The sequence below is a fragment of the Hylobates moloch genome, unplaced genomic scaffold (genome assembly GCF_009828535.3).
Source record: "Hylobates moloch isolate HMO894 unplaced genomic scaffold, HMol_V3 SCAFFOLD_13, whole genome shotgun sequence".
Lineage (NCBI taxonomy): Eukaryota > Metazoa > Chordata > Mammalia > Primates > Hylobatidae > Hylobates > Hylobates moloch.
The window spans coordinates 42,603,062-42,622,649 of NW_026652288.1; the positions used below are offsets into that span (position 1 = coordinate 42,603,062).

General features: G+C 35.0%; 1 protein-coding gene across 5 annotated transcripts in view; it reads right to left on the minus strand.

Moving 5' to 3' along the window:
• Positions 1-9,899: 9,899 nt before the first annotated feature.
• Positions 9,900-19,588, minus strand: part of USP15 (ubiquitin specific peptidase 15) — a 144,921-nt gene continuing 135,232 nt past the window's right edge. For all 5 annotated transcript variants that reach the window (XM_032173189.2, XM_032173188.2, XM_032173190.2 and 2 more), the window contains 3 exons: positions 18,125-18,228; positions 13,243-13,331; positions 9,900-10,349 (listed from right to left, as the gene is read on the minus strand). In XM_032173189.2, coding sequence (XP_032029080.1) covers positions 10,167-10,349; positions 13,243-13,331; positions 18,125-18,228 — 376 coding nt within the window. In that variant the 3' untranslated portion in view covers positions 9,900-10,166. The remainder of the gene's footprint in view (positions 10,350-13,242; positions 13,332-18,124; positions 18,229-19,588) is intronic.

Below are 19,588 nucleotides of genomic sequence, written 5' to 3' on the forward strand. Positions count from 1 at the left end.
AAACAAGGCTTGTGGCAAGCCTACATTGAGCATGTCTATAGGTGTAATTTTCCTAACAGCATGTGCTTACTGTGTGTGTGTCATATCTTGGTACTTCTCACATTTCAAATGTCTTCATTATTATTGTATCTGTTATGGTGATCTGTGATCAGTAATCTTTGATGTTACTGTTTTGTTTGAGGGCACAGACGTGTGTGTTCCAACTGCTCCACTGGCCATTCCCCATCTCTCTCCCTCTCCATGTGCCTCCCCATTCCCTGAGACAAAACACTATTAAAATTAGGCCAGTTACGAACCATCCAATGGCCTCTAAGTGTTCAGGGAAGAGCTGTACATCTCTCTCTCTCAATCGAATGCTATAAATGATTGAGCTTAGTGAGGAAAGCATGTTGACAGCCAAGGCAGGCTGAAAGCTAGGCCTCTTGAGCCAAACAGCCAAGTTGTGTATCCAAAGGAAGAGTTCTTGAAATTAAAAGTGCTACTCGAGTGCACCTGAATCAGAAGAAAAGTGATATGGAGAAAGCCTGAGTTTTTTTAATAGAAGATCAAATCAGCCACAACACTATCTTAAGCCAAAGCCTAACGCAGAGCAAGGCCCTCTCTCTTCAATTCTATGAAGGCTAAGGTAAGGAAGCTGCAGAAGAAAAGTCTGAAGCTAGCAGTGGTTGATTCATGGAGTTTAAGGAAACAAGCTGTCTCCGCAACAGACAAGCGTAAGGTGAAGCAGCAACTGCTAATGTGGAAACTGCAGCAAGTTATCAAGAAGATCTAGCTAAGATCATTGATGAAGGTAGTTACACTAAAAACAAACTTTTAGTGTAGATGAAAGTCTTATGTTGGAAGATGTCATCCAGGACTTTCATAGCTAGAGAAAAGTTGATGCTTGGCTTCAAACGAGAGAATGATTTCTCTTGTTAGCGGCCAATGCAATGCTAACTAATGTTCGTTTATCATTCCAAAAATCCTAGGGCCCTTAAAATTATACTAAATATAATGTTTTTGCTCTATAAAAGGAACCATAAAGCCTGGATGATAGCACATCTGTTTATAGGAAAGTTTACTAAATATTTTAAGCCCACTGTGGAGATCTACTGCTCAGAAAAAGATTCCTTTCAAAATATTACTGCTCATTGACAAGTGCACCTGGTCACCCAAGAGCTCTATGGAGATGTATGAGATTAGTGTTTTTCTGCCTGCTAACACAACATCCATTCTGCAGCCATAGATCAAAGAATAACTTCCGCTTTCAAGTCTTACCATCTAAGAAATACATTTTATAAGGCAAAAGCTTTCATAGATAGTGATTCCTCTGATGGATCTGGGCAAAATAAAAACCTTCTGAAAAGGATTTGCTATTCTGGATGCCATTCATTCAGAATATTTGTGATTCATGGAAGTCAACATATCAACATTAACAGGAGTTTGAAAGAAGTTAATTACAACTTTCATGACTTTGAGAAGTTCAAAACCTCAGTGGCAGCAGTAACTGCAGATGCGGTGAAAATAGCAAGAGAACTACCAGTGGAGCCTGAAGATGTGTCTGGATTGCTGCAATCTTATGATAAAACTTGAACGGATGATAAATTGCTTCTTATGGATGGGCAAAGAAAGTAGTTTCTTGACAGTCTCAACATCTGTGAAAAGAAGGGGGGAAAAGTTTTCTCCTGGTGAAAATGCTGTGAACATTGTTGAAAAGACAACAAAGGATTTAGAATATTCCATAAACTTAGTTGATGAAGCAGTGGCAGGGCTTTAGAAGATTAACTCCAATTGTGAAAGAAGGTCGGAAAGAAGTTCTACTGTGGGTATCAAATATTATCAAATAGCATTGCATGCTAGAGAAATCTCTTGTAAAAGGAAGTCAATTGATGCAGCAAACTTCACTATTGTCTTATTGTAAAAAATTGCCACAGCCACCCTAACCTTCAGCAACCACCCATCCTGGTGAGTATCTATCAAAATGAGGCAAGACTGTCCATCAGCAAAAACATTACTACTTGCTGAAGGCTCTGATTATTATTTAACATTTTTTGGCAATAGTTTTAAAATTAAGGCATGTACATCTTTTTTAGGCACAATGCTACTGCAGTTAATAAACTACAGTATAGGGTAAATATGCCTTTTATATGCACTGGGAAACCAAAAAATTTGTGACTCACTTTATTTAAAGATCTATGGTGGCTGGGAACTGAACCTGCAATATCTGAGGCATGCCTGTACCCATAATTGTTACTAAATATATCTGCTACGGGCTCAACTGTGTCACCTCCAAATTCAGGTTGAAACCTTAAATAGTATTTGGAGAGGAAGTCTTTAGGAGAGAATTAGGTTTAGATGAGGTCATGAGGGTGGGGGCTTCACGATGAGATTAGTGCCCTTATAAAAAAGACATGCCTGAGAGCTTGCTCTCCTCTCTGACCCTCCTCTGCTACCATGCAAGAACACGGTGAGAAGGCAGCCATCTGTAAGCCATGAAAGGCACCCTCACCAGAAACCAAGTATACTGGTACCCTGATCTCAGATTTCCAGCCTCCAGAACTGTGAAAATATAAATTTCTGTTATTTAAGCCACCCAGTCTGTGTTTGTTATGGCAGCCTGAGCAGACTATGACAGTATCCAAACACATAAAAGCCATAACCTCTGGAGTCCGGATTATTGTCTTTAATTCAAATGACTTTAATGACTAATGAAACTGGGCCAAAAACCAAAAAGACAATATAATTCATATCTGCTGAAGGCAAAGGTTCTAAATGTGTTAGGAAGTTATGCTCATAAATAGCTTTAAAAATTGTATTTGTAACTGGATTTTGTTTTTGTATATTACTTTATATCTTGAATCTAGAATAGTGCCTGGCACATAGTGGACACTCAAAAAATATTTGATGAAGGAATGAATGAAGCTCTAGAGGCCTTAACAGATACAGAACAGATGGTTTGCTCCAGAGCCCAGTGCCATCCATCTACAAAGTGAGGAGCCAGTTAAAGAGTAAAAATGAGAAGGAGCAGGAGGATGTAGTGACTATCTGAGTTGTCTCCAGACTTTGTGTACATGACTTTTCTCCTTCTAGCTCTCAGCTTCTACATCTGTAAAGTGGGATTCCTCAAGGATCTCTGGGGTCCTTTTCCCTTATTTCTGCATAAACAAATTACCTTAAAGCTTAGCAGCTAAAAACACAAACATCTGTTATCTCACAGTTTTTGTGGATTAGGAATTCAGGTGTGGCTTGCCGAGAACCTCTGGATCAAGGTCTTTCGTGGTGTTGCAACCAAGGTGCCTGTTGAGGATGCAGTCTCACTCATATAATTGGATTCTAATATCCCTGATAAAATTTTAATTTTCAAGTTTACCATCATACTAAGACTTCTGTTCCAAGTCTTTTATAGGAGGCCCAAAATTAAAAAAACAAAAACAAATATTAACTTGACTCATCCTATTAGTTATTAATTCCTTTGCTAAATATATAAACGTATACTTTTAACAACAGCTCCAAAAATGAAATTGAAGCCTTCCTCTCCACACCCATACACTCAATACTTCCAAGAGACCAGCATAATTTTATGGTTGTGAAAACAGTAATTCAGAGGTTAATGACCTGTTTGGAGCTAGCTGTGGTAGAAGTTGTTGTAAATATAGAATGTTTCCTACCATATCTCACTGTAGGTAGTACCCAAATATCTAGGATTAATGATGTTTACTGTTTGAATTTGCAGTATTACTTCAACTTATACAATAGGTACATAGCTCAAAAGTCAATATAGCTCTGAGTTCTAGAAATTAAACAGCTTTACCAAAGTCACTCAGTATTTAAGGGAGACCTACGGGAATTCTTTCTCAAATTAAAAAAAATACTGTAAGTAATTTTCCCATCTTTTTTTGGTTTTTAAAATAAGGGCAACTCTAAAATAATTCCTATTTGCTTTACATAATTCTTGGGACACTGATAATTCACCACAATGTGGTTACAAATAGATAATCCTTGGTGCTTCTATTAGGGAGTTCAAGAACTGAATTACTGGCTGGAGGTCGCAGTCTTTTTGGGAAAATGAGTTAAACAGGCATGATGGAAGTAATTTGGATGAACTTATCAGACAATTTAAAAATTGCCCACTTGATATAATGGAAAGATGGTTCTCACTTGAAAGATTAAATGCTGTATTTAATAGAAATGACTCAAGGTTAGAAGAGAGTAGGTACACGTATGACTAGACATAAGTGAACATTTTTTAATACGTTAGTCTAAATTACTTAAAACTTAGCATACTTAATCATGAACAGAAGAGCATTAAAGAGTTACGTCTGTTAACATCGAACACTCCTTTATGGGGTTTAAAAGAAAAGCAAATACTATTAAAAAAACATTTTAATGAGAGACTTGTGTTTGATATGTTACAAAGTCTAAGAATTCTGAAAGATTTTAAATAAAAATTAGAAATGTGGTGATGTTTTAAGGTTTAAAACAACAGCTTGGGAAATGTTAAGTATGTGTCATTACTGAGAATAATGTAATAATACACATTGTGGGGAAGACTGTTGGGATGTTTCCGTATTTATTGTTTTACTTTTATGTATGTAGATTTAACTCCAGCTAACAACAAACTTAAATGTCACAGCAGATAAAAACTGTTTTGTTTCACCAAACTATATAGAACAAGCTGCAAGTTCCTGACATGAGAAAAAAACTTTAGCAACACGAGCACCAACTTTAATTATGATTTTCTACAGTAGAACATAGTAAATTACCAATACAACTTAAACATTTAAAATATATTTTGTGCATATTGAAAGTGTGTGGTCTTATTTTACACATTTTCAATTCCAGAGAGATAGTTGTATTTTTAGCTGCTTTGTGAAATCACATTTGCTACACATTTCTAGGAAAAAAAAATATCAAAATCCATCTGACTGATTTTCTGTCCTTTGAGACTCTAGTCCAACATATTATGTAAATTCCTGATTTTCCTTGAATGGCTTAGCCAGTTTCTGAATGTCCTTAATAGTCTAAGGTCTATTTCACTACCCTGACAAGTTCTAGGCTCCCAAAAGTAGAGCTGGGGAATAATTAAACCATGGCACCATGTGGGGTATGTTTCCCGATGCATATATTTTCCAAAAATAATTTTTGAACTGTCTGTTTTATATTATCCATTTAAAAATTCTTTACCCCATCATTAGTGAAGAAAAAAGTCTTGATAAATATTTGAATTTTTACCATCTATATTTTATTTTCCTAATTCTGATATTTTAAAGCCTACTCTATGCAGCTTATAAAATTTTGATGTATTCTATGTAGCTTATAACTCAATTTTAAACGGAAGTTTTGTTATCTGAGCTATTTGGAAATTCTTTTGTTTACTATATAGTAAATATGAATTAAACACATAAAACACATATATATTGAATTGGAATGGCCTCCAAACCTAGAATGATTATTAAAAAACCATCATATCTATTTCTCACTAGAAAATCTGATAATAAAATGATATATAATATAGATCTGCAACTGAATATATAACAAAAACTAGCAAGGATATAAACACACTCACCTTTTCCTCCTTTCCCGGCACTTAAAAGAATTATTTGGGAATAAATATCAATATATTTTCTTTTTTTTTTTTTTGAGACGGAGTCTCGCTCTGTCACCCAGGCTGGAGTGCAGTGGCGCGATCTCGGCTCACTGCAGGCTCCGCCCCCCGGGGTTCACGCCATTCTCCTGCCTCAGCCTCCCGCGTAGCTGGGACTACAGGCGCCTGCCACCTCGCCCGGCTAATTTTTTGTATTTTTAGTAGAGACGGGGTTTCACCGTGTTAGCCAGGATGGTCTCGATCTCCTGACCTCGTGATCCGCCCGCCTCGGCCTCCCAAAGTGCTGGGATTACAGGCGTGAGCCACCGCGCCCGGCCATATCAATATATTTTCAAGAGAGGTTGTTTCCAAATTCCTCATGTTAAGTTATTCAAAGAGCAAAACAATTTTTATTTTATTGTAAAGTAAAAAAAAAAAAAGAACAAAAACTTCCACTCTTATTCTTTGGCCCTAGAAAGGAGCTTTTCCTTTCCTTCTCACTCCTCTGATATTTTAGAGGACCTCTGGTTCCTTCCCCTAGTCTATGATTCAAGAATTTTCCACATTTCTATCTTAAAAATTAAAGTGGTGAGCTCATCTACACTGCACAAGCACAGGAGATCAGAAACATACTACATAGGGAGAGTTGGAAGCAGGCAATAATGAAATGCATTATCTGTAGATAACTTAAAAATAACAAAACAAAAAATTGGCCTTTTTCTTGTCACCATACATCAGACTTAAACGTTATCAGTCTAATATATTCCTCCTCTCTGAGGCAGAAAACTCCTACTACACCCTACACTCCCTTTGGTGTACCACTGAAGGAGACTCCATTTCAGTCTCCTGGCTTATTTTATAAGATAAACTCACTTCAATCAAATTAGTTCATAAAACACCCCACCACCTTTATGTTGTATCTATTTTGGTACTTACTGATTTTCTTCGTGCCCAAATCAATGTTTTGTGTAGTTTTACATCCAGTTGTCAGGAAAGCAAGGATAAATACAGGACTACTAAAAGAACACAGATTATGAGAAAGCAAGATATTTAAATAAAGCACCAGGCTGCAACTTTTTCAAGGAGATTAATTAAAACTAAATTATAAGGCTGAGGCAGGAGGATCACTTTAACCCAGGAGTTCAAGGTTACAGTGAACTATGATTACGCCACTGCACTCCGGCCTGGGCGACAGAGTGAGACCTTGTCTCTAAACAAACAAACGAACAAAAAGCAAAACTAAAGTAGAGTTTACAAAGTCCTGAAATTCAGGGTTGCATTTGGGGAAATGGAAAGAAGGGGACACAAGTTAGATGAAGAGATAAGAAAAAAATATGTCACACTGTATTTACCATTTAATTAAAATTGTAATAAAGGTATATAAATTAAATGAAATTAACTTTTAAAAGGGAATGGGTTAGTCAATATTCCAGTGGGTACCTTCTTATTCAATGCTCGAATACTGAGCTAAATATACTTTTAGAAGCAAAGTCATTAGACTTCAAGATGTCTTTCTATTTAGACTGAAGAAATCAGTGAGTGTGTAATAAAGTTTACAAAGCTCTTCCCATAAAATACATGATCTCATCTGAGCTCTCAACAATCCTATGAGGCAGACACTATAACACAATGAGAGGTAGTATATATCTGAGGATAGAATATTGGCTCTACCACATAGCAATTGTGTGAGCTTGGGAATATTACTTAAATGCTTTGTATCTTGGTTTCTTCATAGGAAAAACGGGGATGACAACTGTCCCTACCTCATAGCTGTTGTGAGATTAAATGAGAGAATGCATATAAACACTTTAATATAGTGCCTGGTCCATAGTAAGTGCTCAATAAATACTGGCTATTATTATCATCATTATTCTACAGGTAAAGAAACAGACTAGGAAAGATTAAGTTCAAAGTCATATGATTGCTAAGTGGCAAAGCTAGAAGTAGAAATTCTAGTCTAGATACATTCCCACTACCCTGTATTATCTATGAATATCTTTTTTTTTTTTGAGACAGAGTCTTACTATGTTGCATAGGCTGGAGTGCAGTGGTGTGATTTCGGCTAACTGCAGCCTTGACTGCCTGGGCTCAAGCACTTCTCTCACCTCAGCCTCCTGAGTAGCTGGGAACACGGGTGTGTGCACACCCAGCTAATTAAAAAAAAATATATATATATTTGTACAGATGAGGTTCTCACTATGTTACTCAGGCTGGTCTCAAACTCCTGGGCTCAAGTGATCCTCCCGCCTCAGTCTCCCAAAGTGCTGGGATTACAGGCGTGAACCACCGTGCCCAGCCTGAATACCTCCTTTTAATTAGAATATGTACTATCCTTTTGCACTCTTTTTAAAGTCTACTTTTTGCAGCTGAAAAATGACATCTGAGTTTGACAGTTTCAATGGCATTATTAACATCCCTTCTTTTAGTGGGAACAGAAGTTAATGACAGGCATTAAAAAGAAAGTGGTCTCTGAAGAATTAGGATGGAGACCACAATCTAGGTTTAAAAGATTTAGCTTTGACTTTTCTTTAAATCTTCGGAAAAATGGAAATATAGTCCATTAGTTGGTAGATGCCAGAAAGAATGTAAGCTCTGTGAAGGTAAGGATATCTGTTTACTGCTGTATCTCCAGACTCTAGAACAGTGATTGGTACACAAACATATGTTTAATGAATAAATATTAAAGTGGAAAAAAATCAACTTTAAAACATGTCCTTAATAGTAGGATTCATTTTGCTCTGACATAATTTCCTTTCTAGTATTAACTATTTATAACTAAAAAGTCTAGCATATAGTCATCTAACCATAAAGTAGGGGATTTTTATTAAAAGATTAAGAGTAAGAAATAAAAGACTAAATAAGGCCTTGAATAGCTTTATTGAAATCTGTATAAATAAACATGCACATTTCAAATGTAAACTCAAGTGAACTCAAGTGCAGACAAAATTTTAACCTCTGTCATGCAGGAGGTTAGTTTACATTTAAAAAAAAAAAAAAAAAGAAAAAAAAAAACCCAAAGCAGCTTTTGAAATACCAGGATGATAAACCAGCTTTAATATCAAGATATAAAGCAAAGCCATGATCAACATACCTCATTATCCTGGTCAAATGCATTTTTTTTAAAACTTTTAAATGCTAACATAAATAAATAATTTACCAAAATGTGCACTCACAGAGTGAACTTTTATTTACAATACACAATTTATAATCTATTGTATTTGATTAGTTCAAGTGAAGAACATTATACTTTTTGCTTTAATAACAGTGGGACACAAAGCAATTTCTCAGGTAGTCGATATGTGAAATGTGCCCCAGCATTTAGGTTTTCTATTAAAGGCAGTATTGTATGCCAATTTACAATACATTCTTTCAACTAGATCAAAGGGAAAAAGCAGCAAATAAAAATGTTTCAAATGTTCACACATATTTTTGGCATCCTGGATCCTTGAATGTGGTGAACTAAAATCAATTCAAGGTGTTTATGCTTTATATACTGTACAGGTTCTGACTCTGGAACATGCAAATGCCATTTCTCTTATAACAAGTTACCTTCTGAGAAAAGCTGTAAGGCTATGGTGAATTCCATCAGGAACACACAAAGAAAGTTAACAGACCTACCTTTATAGCCAATTGTCCATTAATGATTTAAAGGCCAGTATATGAAAAAAATTTCTCATCTAAGCTTGATGCAATTATTACTATGGATACAGAATACTATTAAGTCTGTCCTTATATTACAATAATTGGGAGAGCTAAAGTTTCCAAATTACCACAAAATGGGGCAGAGAAAAACAGACAGCAAAAATTTTAATTTTGGACCAACACCCAATTAAAGATATGCATTTTAAAGCAAAAAATGTTCCTGAATGTCTGAAGAATAGATCCCAATAGCAGTAAATAATACTTACATGTAACTGAAAAATGACTTTAGATGGAGTATGAAATCTAGAACCTGTTTCCACAGTGGCAGTAAAATGAATATAATACCTGGATTTTTAAAGGTACTACAAAAGGAAATAACTTTTCCAAGGTTGTTTCTTGTATCATGATTTCGTTTTTTAATAGGCCCACATTGATTACCGGGATAAATTTGAAAATGTGGTTTTCAAAGAATGCCGCCGCAGTATTTATGCCACATTGATACTGCAGCTAAATATCATAGTAGTATATATGGCAGCCTAATGCACATGAACTAGATTATCCAAAAACTAAGTTCAGCCATAGTTTTCTTGCAGTATTATTAGAGCAAAATAAATGACCAACATCCACAAATTTAACATTTGTCATCAACTCACATCCAAAAAATTAAAGGAAACATAATTAATCAAAACAGCAGCAAACTTAAAAGGGATTTATTTGTGATTTCCTATATATATTTAGCTTGTAAATACAAGACTGTAAATGTATTAAAGACAATTTCTGTTAAAGTTTTCATTGTGTTTCACTTCAAGTACTGCACAAGTTAAAATCTGATAAAGGATTTACATTCGGTTATCTGAAACTCCCCATCTCAGACTTTTGTTTTAATGTGGTGGATAACTTCATCATTTCCATAGATACCACCAGCAGGAAAGTGTCTCTTTTATGGCTTCTAGGACTTTCATTAGTTAGTGTGCATACAGTTTTCATTTTCTATATCATTGTCATTATCATTGCTATCTTCATCACTTTCTAATGGGATGCCAGTGGCAGCTGAAGCACCTTTAGTTTCTCGGTCAAGAGGAAAAAAGCCAGTTCCACTGAAAGTGTCTTGTCTCTGGTAGAAGAGTACATATGCTGCTTTGGACTGTCAAAACAAAGGATGTTAAAACAGTTATGATTCTCAAAGATCACATTAAATACATTATGAATTTTTAGCTGGTCACCAATTTTGGTGAGAGGGCATAAATCAAATAGAAAAACCATGCATGGTCAAATGGAAGTTACTAAAATTCATTAAATATAAGATGTTTTCTAGTAAAGAATGGTCATTAGAATTACAAATTTTTATGTGCTTCTAAATTATTTGGACAAAGAAATAAATGCAACTGTATCACAGATTAACCTAGTTACTCCAACGTAAAAATAGAATTCTACGCTTTCTTTCCTATCATCTCTTAAGGAAAAGGTAAATTCCTGTCTTCTAATACTAGTCACTTCATCCCATGTTTGCTGTAGAGTCCAACTTTTCCTACCATCTTAAGGATACTGTTCCATCAATCATCACTGTGTATCTTTAATGAGTCCTTATCCACTGGACTTTTCTCTTTGGCATTAAAAAATACCTAAGGTTTTTCCTATCATAAGTCCCTCTCCATTCTACTTCCCCTTCCAGCTGCCATATACCTCTCTTTCTCTTCCTCAGAGTCAGGGTGATAAAGAGAGTAGTCAATACTCATCATTCACTCTCATGCACACTTCTCAACTCAAAGTAATCTAGCTTTTCCCCAAGCCATTCTAGTAAAATGGCTTTCAGTAGGGTCAATAACCTAATAAACAACTGAAATGGGTGCCCTTTTCAGTTCTTTTGGTCAATCTCTCAGTAGCATTTAATGCTTCACTATTACTTTTCCTATCAACAAACAATTTTTTGATTCTGGGACAACACTACTCAGATTTCCTACTATCTCTTTGGTTTCTTCTCAGACTCTTCTGTGGACTCATTAAATCCTGACCTTTAAACATACTATGTTCTGTCCTCAGCCCACCATTGTCTCAACCTGAATCCTCTCACTAGGTGACTCATTTAAACCTATGGCTTCAACTGCTGCCTGAGGCTGACATCTCAAATGTATAACCTAAATCAGTTCTCACCCCTGAACTCCTATCTTATGAGTCCAACAACCTAATGGAAATTTCCACACAGCTATCATATAGGCATCTCAAACTTCAACAGCAACTATTCTTCCTATATTCCCAATCTTGGTGAATGCTAAAGTAAAAGTCATCTTAAACTTCTCCTTCTCTGGATCTCTACATCTATTAACCTTATTATATCTTTTATCAAGTTATATTAATTCTATCCAGTAAATATCTCATAAATCCATTCTCCCCTTGTTTGTATTGTTCTAACTACTATTTTAATTGCTTAAATTATGTGACAGCCTCCTGTATGGCTTTTCTGTTTCTTTACTCAGTGTCTCCAATCTATCTTCTATGATGTTCTCAGAGAAATGTTAAGACACAAAGTGAACAATGTTATTCTCTTGTTTAACAATCTAATGGCTTCTCATAGTCCGTAAGAAAATGTCTAAACAACTAGAATGCCACTTTTCTTGATCTAAGCGCTAAATTTATCTGCAGACTAATTTCTTCCCTATGTCCCTTTAAGAGCTTTTGAGTCACATCCAATTATGTGCTGTTCCCTTAAAATGTCACACTGTCATGCCTGTTTTTGTAGATACCGTTTTCTTTGCTTAGAACACCTTTTGTTTAATTTACTCTTATTTTTACTAGCAGACTCAGGTCAGACATCATCTTTACCAGATGAACTTCCCTGTACTGGTATTGTCTCCTCAAACCCCAAATCTGAGTTGAGACAGAAGTTCCCTTTCTAAGTGGCCATAGTAAGGTATTTAATAGTACTTATCATGCTGTAATTGTTAATTTACTTATTTGTCTTCTTTGGTTTATAAATCAGAGATAGCTATCTTTTAAACTCTGGACTGAGTGACAGCTGTCTTTTTAACTCTGTTTAGAATGGAGTCTTTTGTGTATCTCTCTCTCTCTATCATATTCAATTTGTTGACTAAATAAGAATCATCATTGTTAAAATGCATGGCAACCTCAAATTCGTATACTATATATAAACAAGATAACTGTTTATTTGAAGCCAAGATTAGGGCAGTGTTGTTAAAAGACTGATGGAGGAGGTGGGCAATTTGAGAATGTCAGGGCTGGGAGATTAATGAGGAGAACAGAATTGATTTTCTTTTGCAGAAAAAAAATTAGGAGTTTAAGTATAAACAAAAAATATGGTTAATTAAAACTAACACAATTTTAAAAATATTTATAGTATTCAAGTCTCTTTTTGTCATAGATATAGGGAGAGAAATAACTATATATATATGTATGCATCTGTGCGTACATATGTGTGTGTGTGTGTACACATACACAAACCCATACTGAGAGAGTCAGCGGTGGATGATAAACTGATGCAAGTGTGAACAGATGGAACTTCCTCATTTTTTTACTATTCAGAAAATATCAAAGTAGTAAGTACACAAGTATTAATCTTTTATAAATCTGTAATTTGTTTTATCTAATTATGTCATTTTGAGTTTAAATAGTTAATTTTCATAAGGCAGGATATGACTTTAAAGATCACAGGTATGGTAAGGTACTTCAAGGATTTTTTTCCTCCTGTTTAAACATTCTGGCTTTAAGTAGTCAACATCTAGAAAGTTAAGAGCTGAATCTACTTTCCAAAGCAAAACTTAATTATTTTTATTAGAAACTCCATGTTGAAAACTACCAAAAATTTTTTCACCTTGGAATTTATGCTTTTGTTAGTGGGCAAATTTAGAAGACAAATTTCCATTTAGGGGACAATTTGACATTTCTTTAAATAAGAGTCTCTTTTAGCTACTCAAGCTGATAGAATATAGACTACAGCGTTCCATGAGCTCCTTTTATTAATTTATATTCACTCCTTAAGACAGTGAATCCCATAGTTTTCAGGAAATATAAGACAAACTTACCACAATTTGGTCTTCAGATGCAGTGGAGACACTACTGTCATCAAAATAGTACCATTTTCCATCATCTTTATTTTTTGCAAAAGCAGTATCTAATGAAAAAAATATAATCACTGTGACAAAAATGATCTTGGTTTTCTGGGGACTCCTCAGAACTCTATAATCATCTATATAAGGAATATCTATGAAAACTGCCTGATAATCATCTATGAGGCTTATTTATTACACATTCAATTGATTCAAATGATTTCTAATTTCCACAATTAGATGCCAAAAATAATTTTCATGTAAGTTGAAATATTCTTTTTTCATCTCAGGAAAAACAGATTATTTTAAACTCACAGAATAACACTAATGATAATAAATGGTAATTAACATTAATGTAGTGCTTACTGTGTACCAGGCATAGTGTTATGCACTTTACATGTATTGTCTCATAAAGAAGGTATTATCATTATTATTCTCCCCACCTGAGAGATAGGACATTAAGGCATCAAAAGAAGGATAATTTACTCAAGGTAGTATACTGTTAGCTAGCAGTTAGGATTTAAACCTAGATCTGTTTCTGACTTCATAGTTTGAAATTTCAACTTACTATTAAGTTTTCTATGACAATTTCTTTTCTGATACCTCTACTCATTATGCTATAGTGTTTTTTTTTTTTTTTTTTTTTTTTTTTTTTTTAACACCAGAATCTCTTTTAGTCTTTAACAAAAGTGTAGTCGGTCCTGTGCATACATGGGTTCTGCGTCCCTGAACCCAACCAACCACAGATCAAACATATTTGCGGAAAAAAAAAATTCCACAAAGTCCTGAAAACTTGAATTTGCCACGTGCTGAGTACTATGTTCAATTCATGTGAATGAAGTGATGTGCAGGCATTGTATTAGGTATTATAAATAATCTACACATACAGATATATGAGAGGATGTGGGTAGGTTATATGCAAATACTACAATATTTTACATAAGGAACTTGAACATCTGTGGTATCCACTGATACAAAGGGATGACTGTATACAGCAAGAAAAAGGCAAAAAGTGATTCACTAATCCACATAATTTTTAAAGATCTGCTTTATCTTTAAGTTAAAAAAATGCCCCTTTCCCCATCCCATGCCTCGTATAAACTACTCAAAAATTGAAGAAATAAAGTTGCACAATGTTTCCAAAATAATTATATGTGGTCATTGCTTCTAAAAAGTGACACTTTTGTAGGGTACGGCTTCTAAATAATTCTTCCCATCCTAAAGTAAATATTATTATTCTTCCCATTCGTATATAAATAAGAAATTGAGGTATTATCCTTAATATGGCTGAAATCAAAGGGCAATATTCTTTCTATTAAGTTACCTGTTTGGATGATGTTCAGAGGGAATGACAATACTTTGAAAGTAAGGTAAGCATTATCTTTGGTGAACCTCCACTGGCGGTCAGAAGATAATTCAAAAGACAAGCCAATCAACCAACCAGCCAACCAACCAACCAACCAACCGATCACAATAAAATAATGGTTTAAACTCTAAGTTGTTTGGTTAACAATTTTACTGAGTAACTACCACGCGGAAGAAATGTTTCATATTCTATCTGTTGTTGGTTCCCTCTCCTCAAAAATCAACCATGGAGAGAAACCGTAGAAGCAGATGGAAGTTAGAGTCAAAGGAACCAACAAAAAAAAAATTGAGAACTCTGTTCTCAATATATGAACTCAAGAATATTTCTGTGTGCATGCAAGATGGCTGAAGAATGCGACAGAATGGATGGAGGCAGAAATGAGAAAACAATCTAGAAGAAAGCTTTTAAATTTCATGCTTCAATTTTCGTCACAGAAATCAGCAATACTCAGGCTACCTGAATCAGTCTTATTGCTGTTTCAAAGTCCTGTTGGGCTAACAAAATATTTGACAACTAATATGACTGTACCCCATGAACTCTGGTTAAAAATCAGCCTTGGTGAGGAGTGGAAGGAAACAGCCATGGGATGAACAGCTTCCTTTGAAGGAATTTTCCCTATTTTCTCTCCTTAGGACCTCTGCTAAGCTGTTGCTGTGCATGCTGTATTGTTTCTTGACCTGTATCCTTTCTTAAATATAAGTAAACCTGGTGCTGGGTGAATCCTTTTGTGTGCTGTGAGTTTGTCGATCTCAACCCAAGACCAGTGCAGAGCAGACGCTGCACTTAGATCTGTGTGATCTATAAGAGACACATTCAACAAAAAGGCACAGAGTTTGTAAATTAAATGGTATCAGAAAGAAAGCTAGAGTAACACTTGTAATACCTAAGAAAAAAGGGGCAAAGAATGTCAAATCCTGGTATTAAAAGGAACAGAGAAAGAAGAGCTACCCATTATGAAAATAAGTATAATTACGCAAAATATTAATAACAACTAATAAAACTGTTGGGAGAAGCAGGTCAATCAACACTTTAGTAGGAGTCCTGACAAATTCCTCTCAGGAATAAAATGAACATAAAAAATAACCAGGGAAAATAATGGTTTGAATACAGTTGATAAGCTTAAATTATCAGAGATATAAAGAACTCTATATCTAAATGGGGGATGTATATTTTTTTCCAAGCATACACACATTTAAGGAACAGACCATGTATTAAGACATGTTAGAACTTTCAGACTCCTAAAGATTAATATAGACAATGCTCTCAATTGCTATGTAATAAAGGTAAGAATGAAGTGACAAACTCTATATTTGAAAACTAAGCATATGATTAAATGACATTATGCTAATTAGGAAATCATAAAGGAAATTAAAACATACATACAATTGAAAGATAATGAAAATCTGAAGTACAGCTAAAGCAGTACTTAGCAGAAATTTATAGCCTCTTAATTACAGCCTTCAATATAGGAGAAACAATGAGAAGCAAAAAGCTAAGCATTCAATTCAAGAAGTTGTAAGAAGAGTAACATAGAAACCCAAAGTAACAAGAGGAACCACACAATGAAGGGAAGGGAAGAAATCAATTAGATAGAATAAATACATACAAGCCACGTGTGGTGGTGTGCACCTGTAGTCCCAGCTACTCAGGAGGCTGAGTTAGGAGGATCGCTGGAGCCCAGGAGTTCAAGACCAGCCTGGGCACCATGGTGAAACCCCACTGCTACTAAAAATACAAAAAAATTAGCTGGGTGTGGTGGCATGTGCCTGTAGTCCAGCTACTCGGGAGGCAAAGGTGGTAGGATCGCTTGAACCCAGGAGGTGGAGGTTGCAGTGAGCCAAGATCGTGCGACTGCTCTCCAGCCTGGTGACAGAGAGAGAGCCAGTCTCAAAAAAAATGTATAGATAAAATAAAATATAATAATAATAAAAAGCATAAATACATACAATAACAAAAATAAAAGTTTAATAAGATGAAAAGTAATTCTTTGAAAAGACTAACAAGATAGAAATCTGGGAAGACTGATACTTTCTTTTTTTTTGAGACAGAGTCTTGCTCTGTGGCCAGGCTGGAGTGCAGTGGTGTGATCTCGGCTCTCTGCAACCTCCGGCTTCCTGGTTCAAGCAATTCTTCTACCTCAGCCTCCCGAGTAGCTGGGATTACAGGCACGTGCCACCACACCCAACTAACTTTTGTATTTTTAGTAGAGACAGGGTTTCACCATGTTGGCCAGGATGGTCTTGATCTCCTGGCCTCATGATTCACCCGCCTCCACTTCTCAAAGTGTTGGGATCACAGGCGTGAGCCACTGTGCCTGGCCAGGAAGATTGATTTTAAAAAAAAGAGAAAAAGAATAAAAAACGGACAAAAATAGTGTAATATAAGCATTATAAACAACAATTCTTAAATAAATTGAAAAACCTAAATGAAATGGATACATTTTTAGAAACAGAGAGAACATCAAAATATACACAAAAGGAAAAAGAAAACTGAATAGACCGATATGCATGACATAAATAAAAACAATTATGGCTGTAAAGCCTAGATGGCTTTACAGCTTAATTCTACTAGACTCTGATGAACGGTTAATTCCTATATTGTACTAGATGTTCCAAAAACCAGAAAAAGGATAAAGCATCTCAGCTTGTTTTATGACTCTAATCTTTATTCCAAACTAAGATAATGAAAATATAAAAAACTTACAAAACCATTTCACTTATGAATGAAATTGTAACAACCCTAAATAAATTTGACTGAATCCAACTGTGTCAAAAAATATATAATGGTAAGTAGGATATATCCAAGGAATGTAAATACTGTTCAACAGAAAAATCAACTGCTTGCAGTGTCGAGTGTTAGAGCCATCCTGGGGGGCGGGGCAATCTGGCAACACTTACTCACTTAAACTCAGCAATTTCACTTTTGGGTATGCAGCCCAAATAAATTCTTACGTAGGATACCATAAACAATGGTTTATCAGTCTTACAGTGGTAGAAAGTGAAAGGGAATTTAGATGTCCATCATGAGGTAAGTGGAGAGATAAAATATGGTAGATGTAAATCATGAGCAGCAAGAAACAACTGACTAAATGGACACAAAGTAACACAGGTAAGTCTTAATAAGTGTCGAGACCTAGTGAGATCTATAGCACAGTACCAATTATATAAATGAATAAATATTAATGATTTACAAGAGTATATGCATCAAATATGTTAGAAAGCAAAGGGGAAGGAGAATGTGGAGGGAAATGCACTCTAAATGGGACAACATTCCCTACTGGGCCTTGAGCTGAGGAGTATGATGAACTCAATTCTGTATACCCTATGTGAAAAAAAGGTTCAAAAGCTGACTCATTCATTAATCAATACTGAACTACTATATGCAAGACACATCTGATATTTTATCCTTAAGAAGTAATAAATATCTTAAAGAAAAAAGTCTGGAGTTCTTCAAACACCATGATTTGGGTAAAAAGGCAAACTGTCAACTTACAGTGTCCTCCTCCCATCCCTCCATAGTGGTTGGAAACAGCAATCAAATTATAGCGGCAAGGACCTGCATTTGGATTAATTAAGAATTCCGACATATCCAAGTCACTGTTTAAAAAAGAAACCAAGTTAATTTTTATGTCGTCCCTAAATGAAATGAATTCTATTCCCTTCTGCCATTGTTGTTATATACATATATATATCTCACTAAAGAAATCATGAGTCAAATAACTTACAAAACAAATCATACACGTACCTCTGAGATATTAATGTTTTGGCAAATGTTTGTTTATGGGTTGAAAATTTTAAAATGCTTCATTGACTATATTGAAGAGATATCTGCACTCCCATGTTTGTTGCAGCAATGTTCACAACAGCTAAGATTTAGAAACAACCAAATCTTGTTGATTTGATGAAACTATGTGTTGCAATGTTGATGGAACTAAGTGTCTATCAACAGATAAATGGCTAAAGAAAATCTGGTACATATACACAATGAAGTACTATTCAGCTATAAAAATGAATGAGATCCTGCCATTTCCACCAGCATGGATGGAAATGGAGATTATGTTACATCAAATAAGCCAGGCACAGAAAGACAAACATCCCATGTTCTCATTTGTGGGATCTAAAAATAAAAACAATCGAACTCATGGACAGAGAAGAAGGATGATTACTAGAGGATGACAAGTGTGGTGGGAAGGTAGGGGAGAGGTGAGGTGGGGATGGTTAATGGGTTAAAAAAAAAACGAGTGAATAAAACATACTATTTGATCATACAACAGGGTGACTATAGTCAATAATAACTTAATTATACATTTTAAAATAACTAAGAGTGTGATTGGATTATAACACAAACGATAAATGCTTGAGAGGATGGATACCCCATTCTCCATAATGTGACTATTTCACACTCCATCAAAACATCTCATGTACCCCACAAATATATACACCTACTATGTACCCACAAAAATTAAAAAATAAAATAAAATAAAAATGTGGAATGTTGTCATTCAGATAAACGTTTTTATGCTAACACATTTAACTCTCAGTATACCAGGAAAAACAGTCATCACTATTGACTCTGTCTCAAAAAACCAACCAACAAACAAAACATCAAAAAAACCCAACATATTTAGGAGTAAGTGATGAGTAATGATGAAGTAATTCCTAGGATAAACAAAATCACTAAGTACCATAAAGTATCTTAGATTTATAAATGAGACCAATTAACCCATACGTAATATAACACAGAAGGAGTTTTATTGTTTTTTATTTTTTAAAAGTATATTTTCTCTTTGGTCTTTGGAAAATCCCTAAGAAAAAATAAAAATTTTGAAACACTGATCCTTATAAATTGTTAGAACTACTCAAAAACAAACTTGAAAGCTGAAATTGGGTCCAATGGCACTTGATGTTTACTAAAGGATAATAACAAAAAGCATCAAATAAGTTTGAAAGAAGAGTT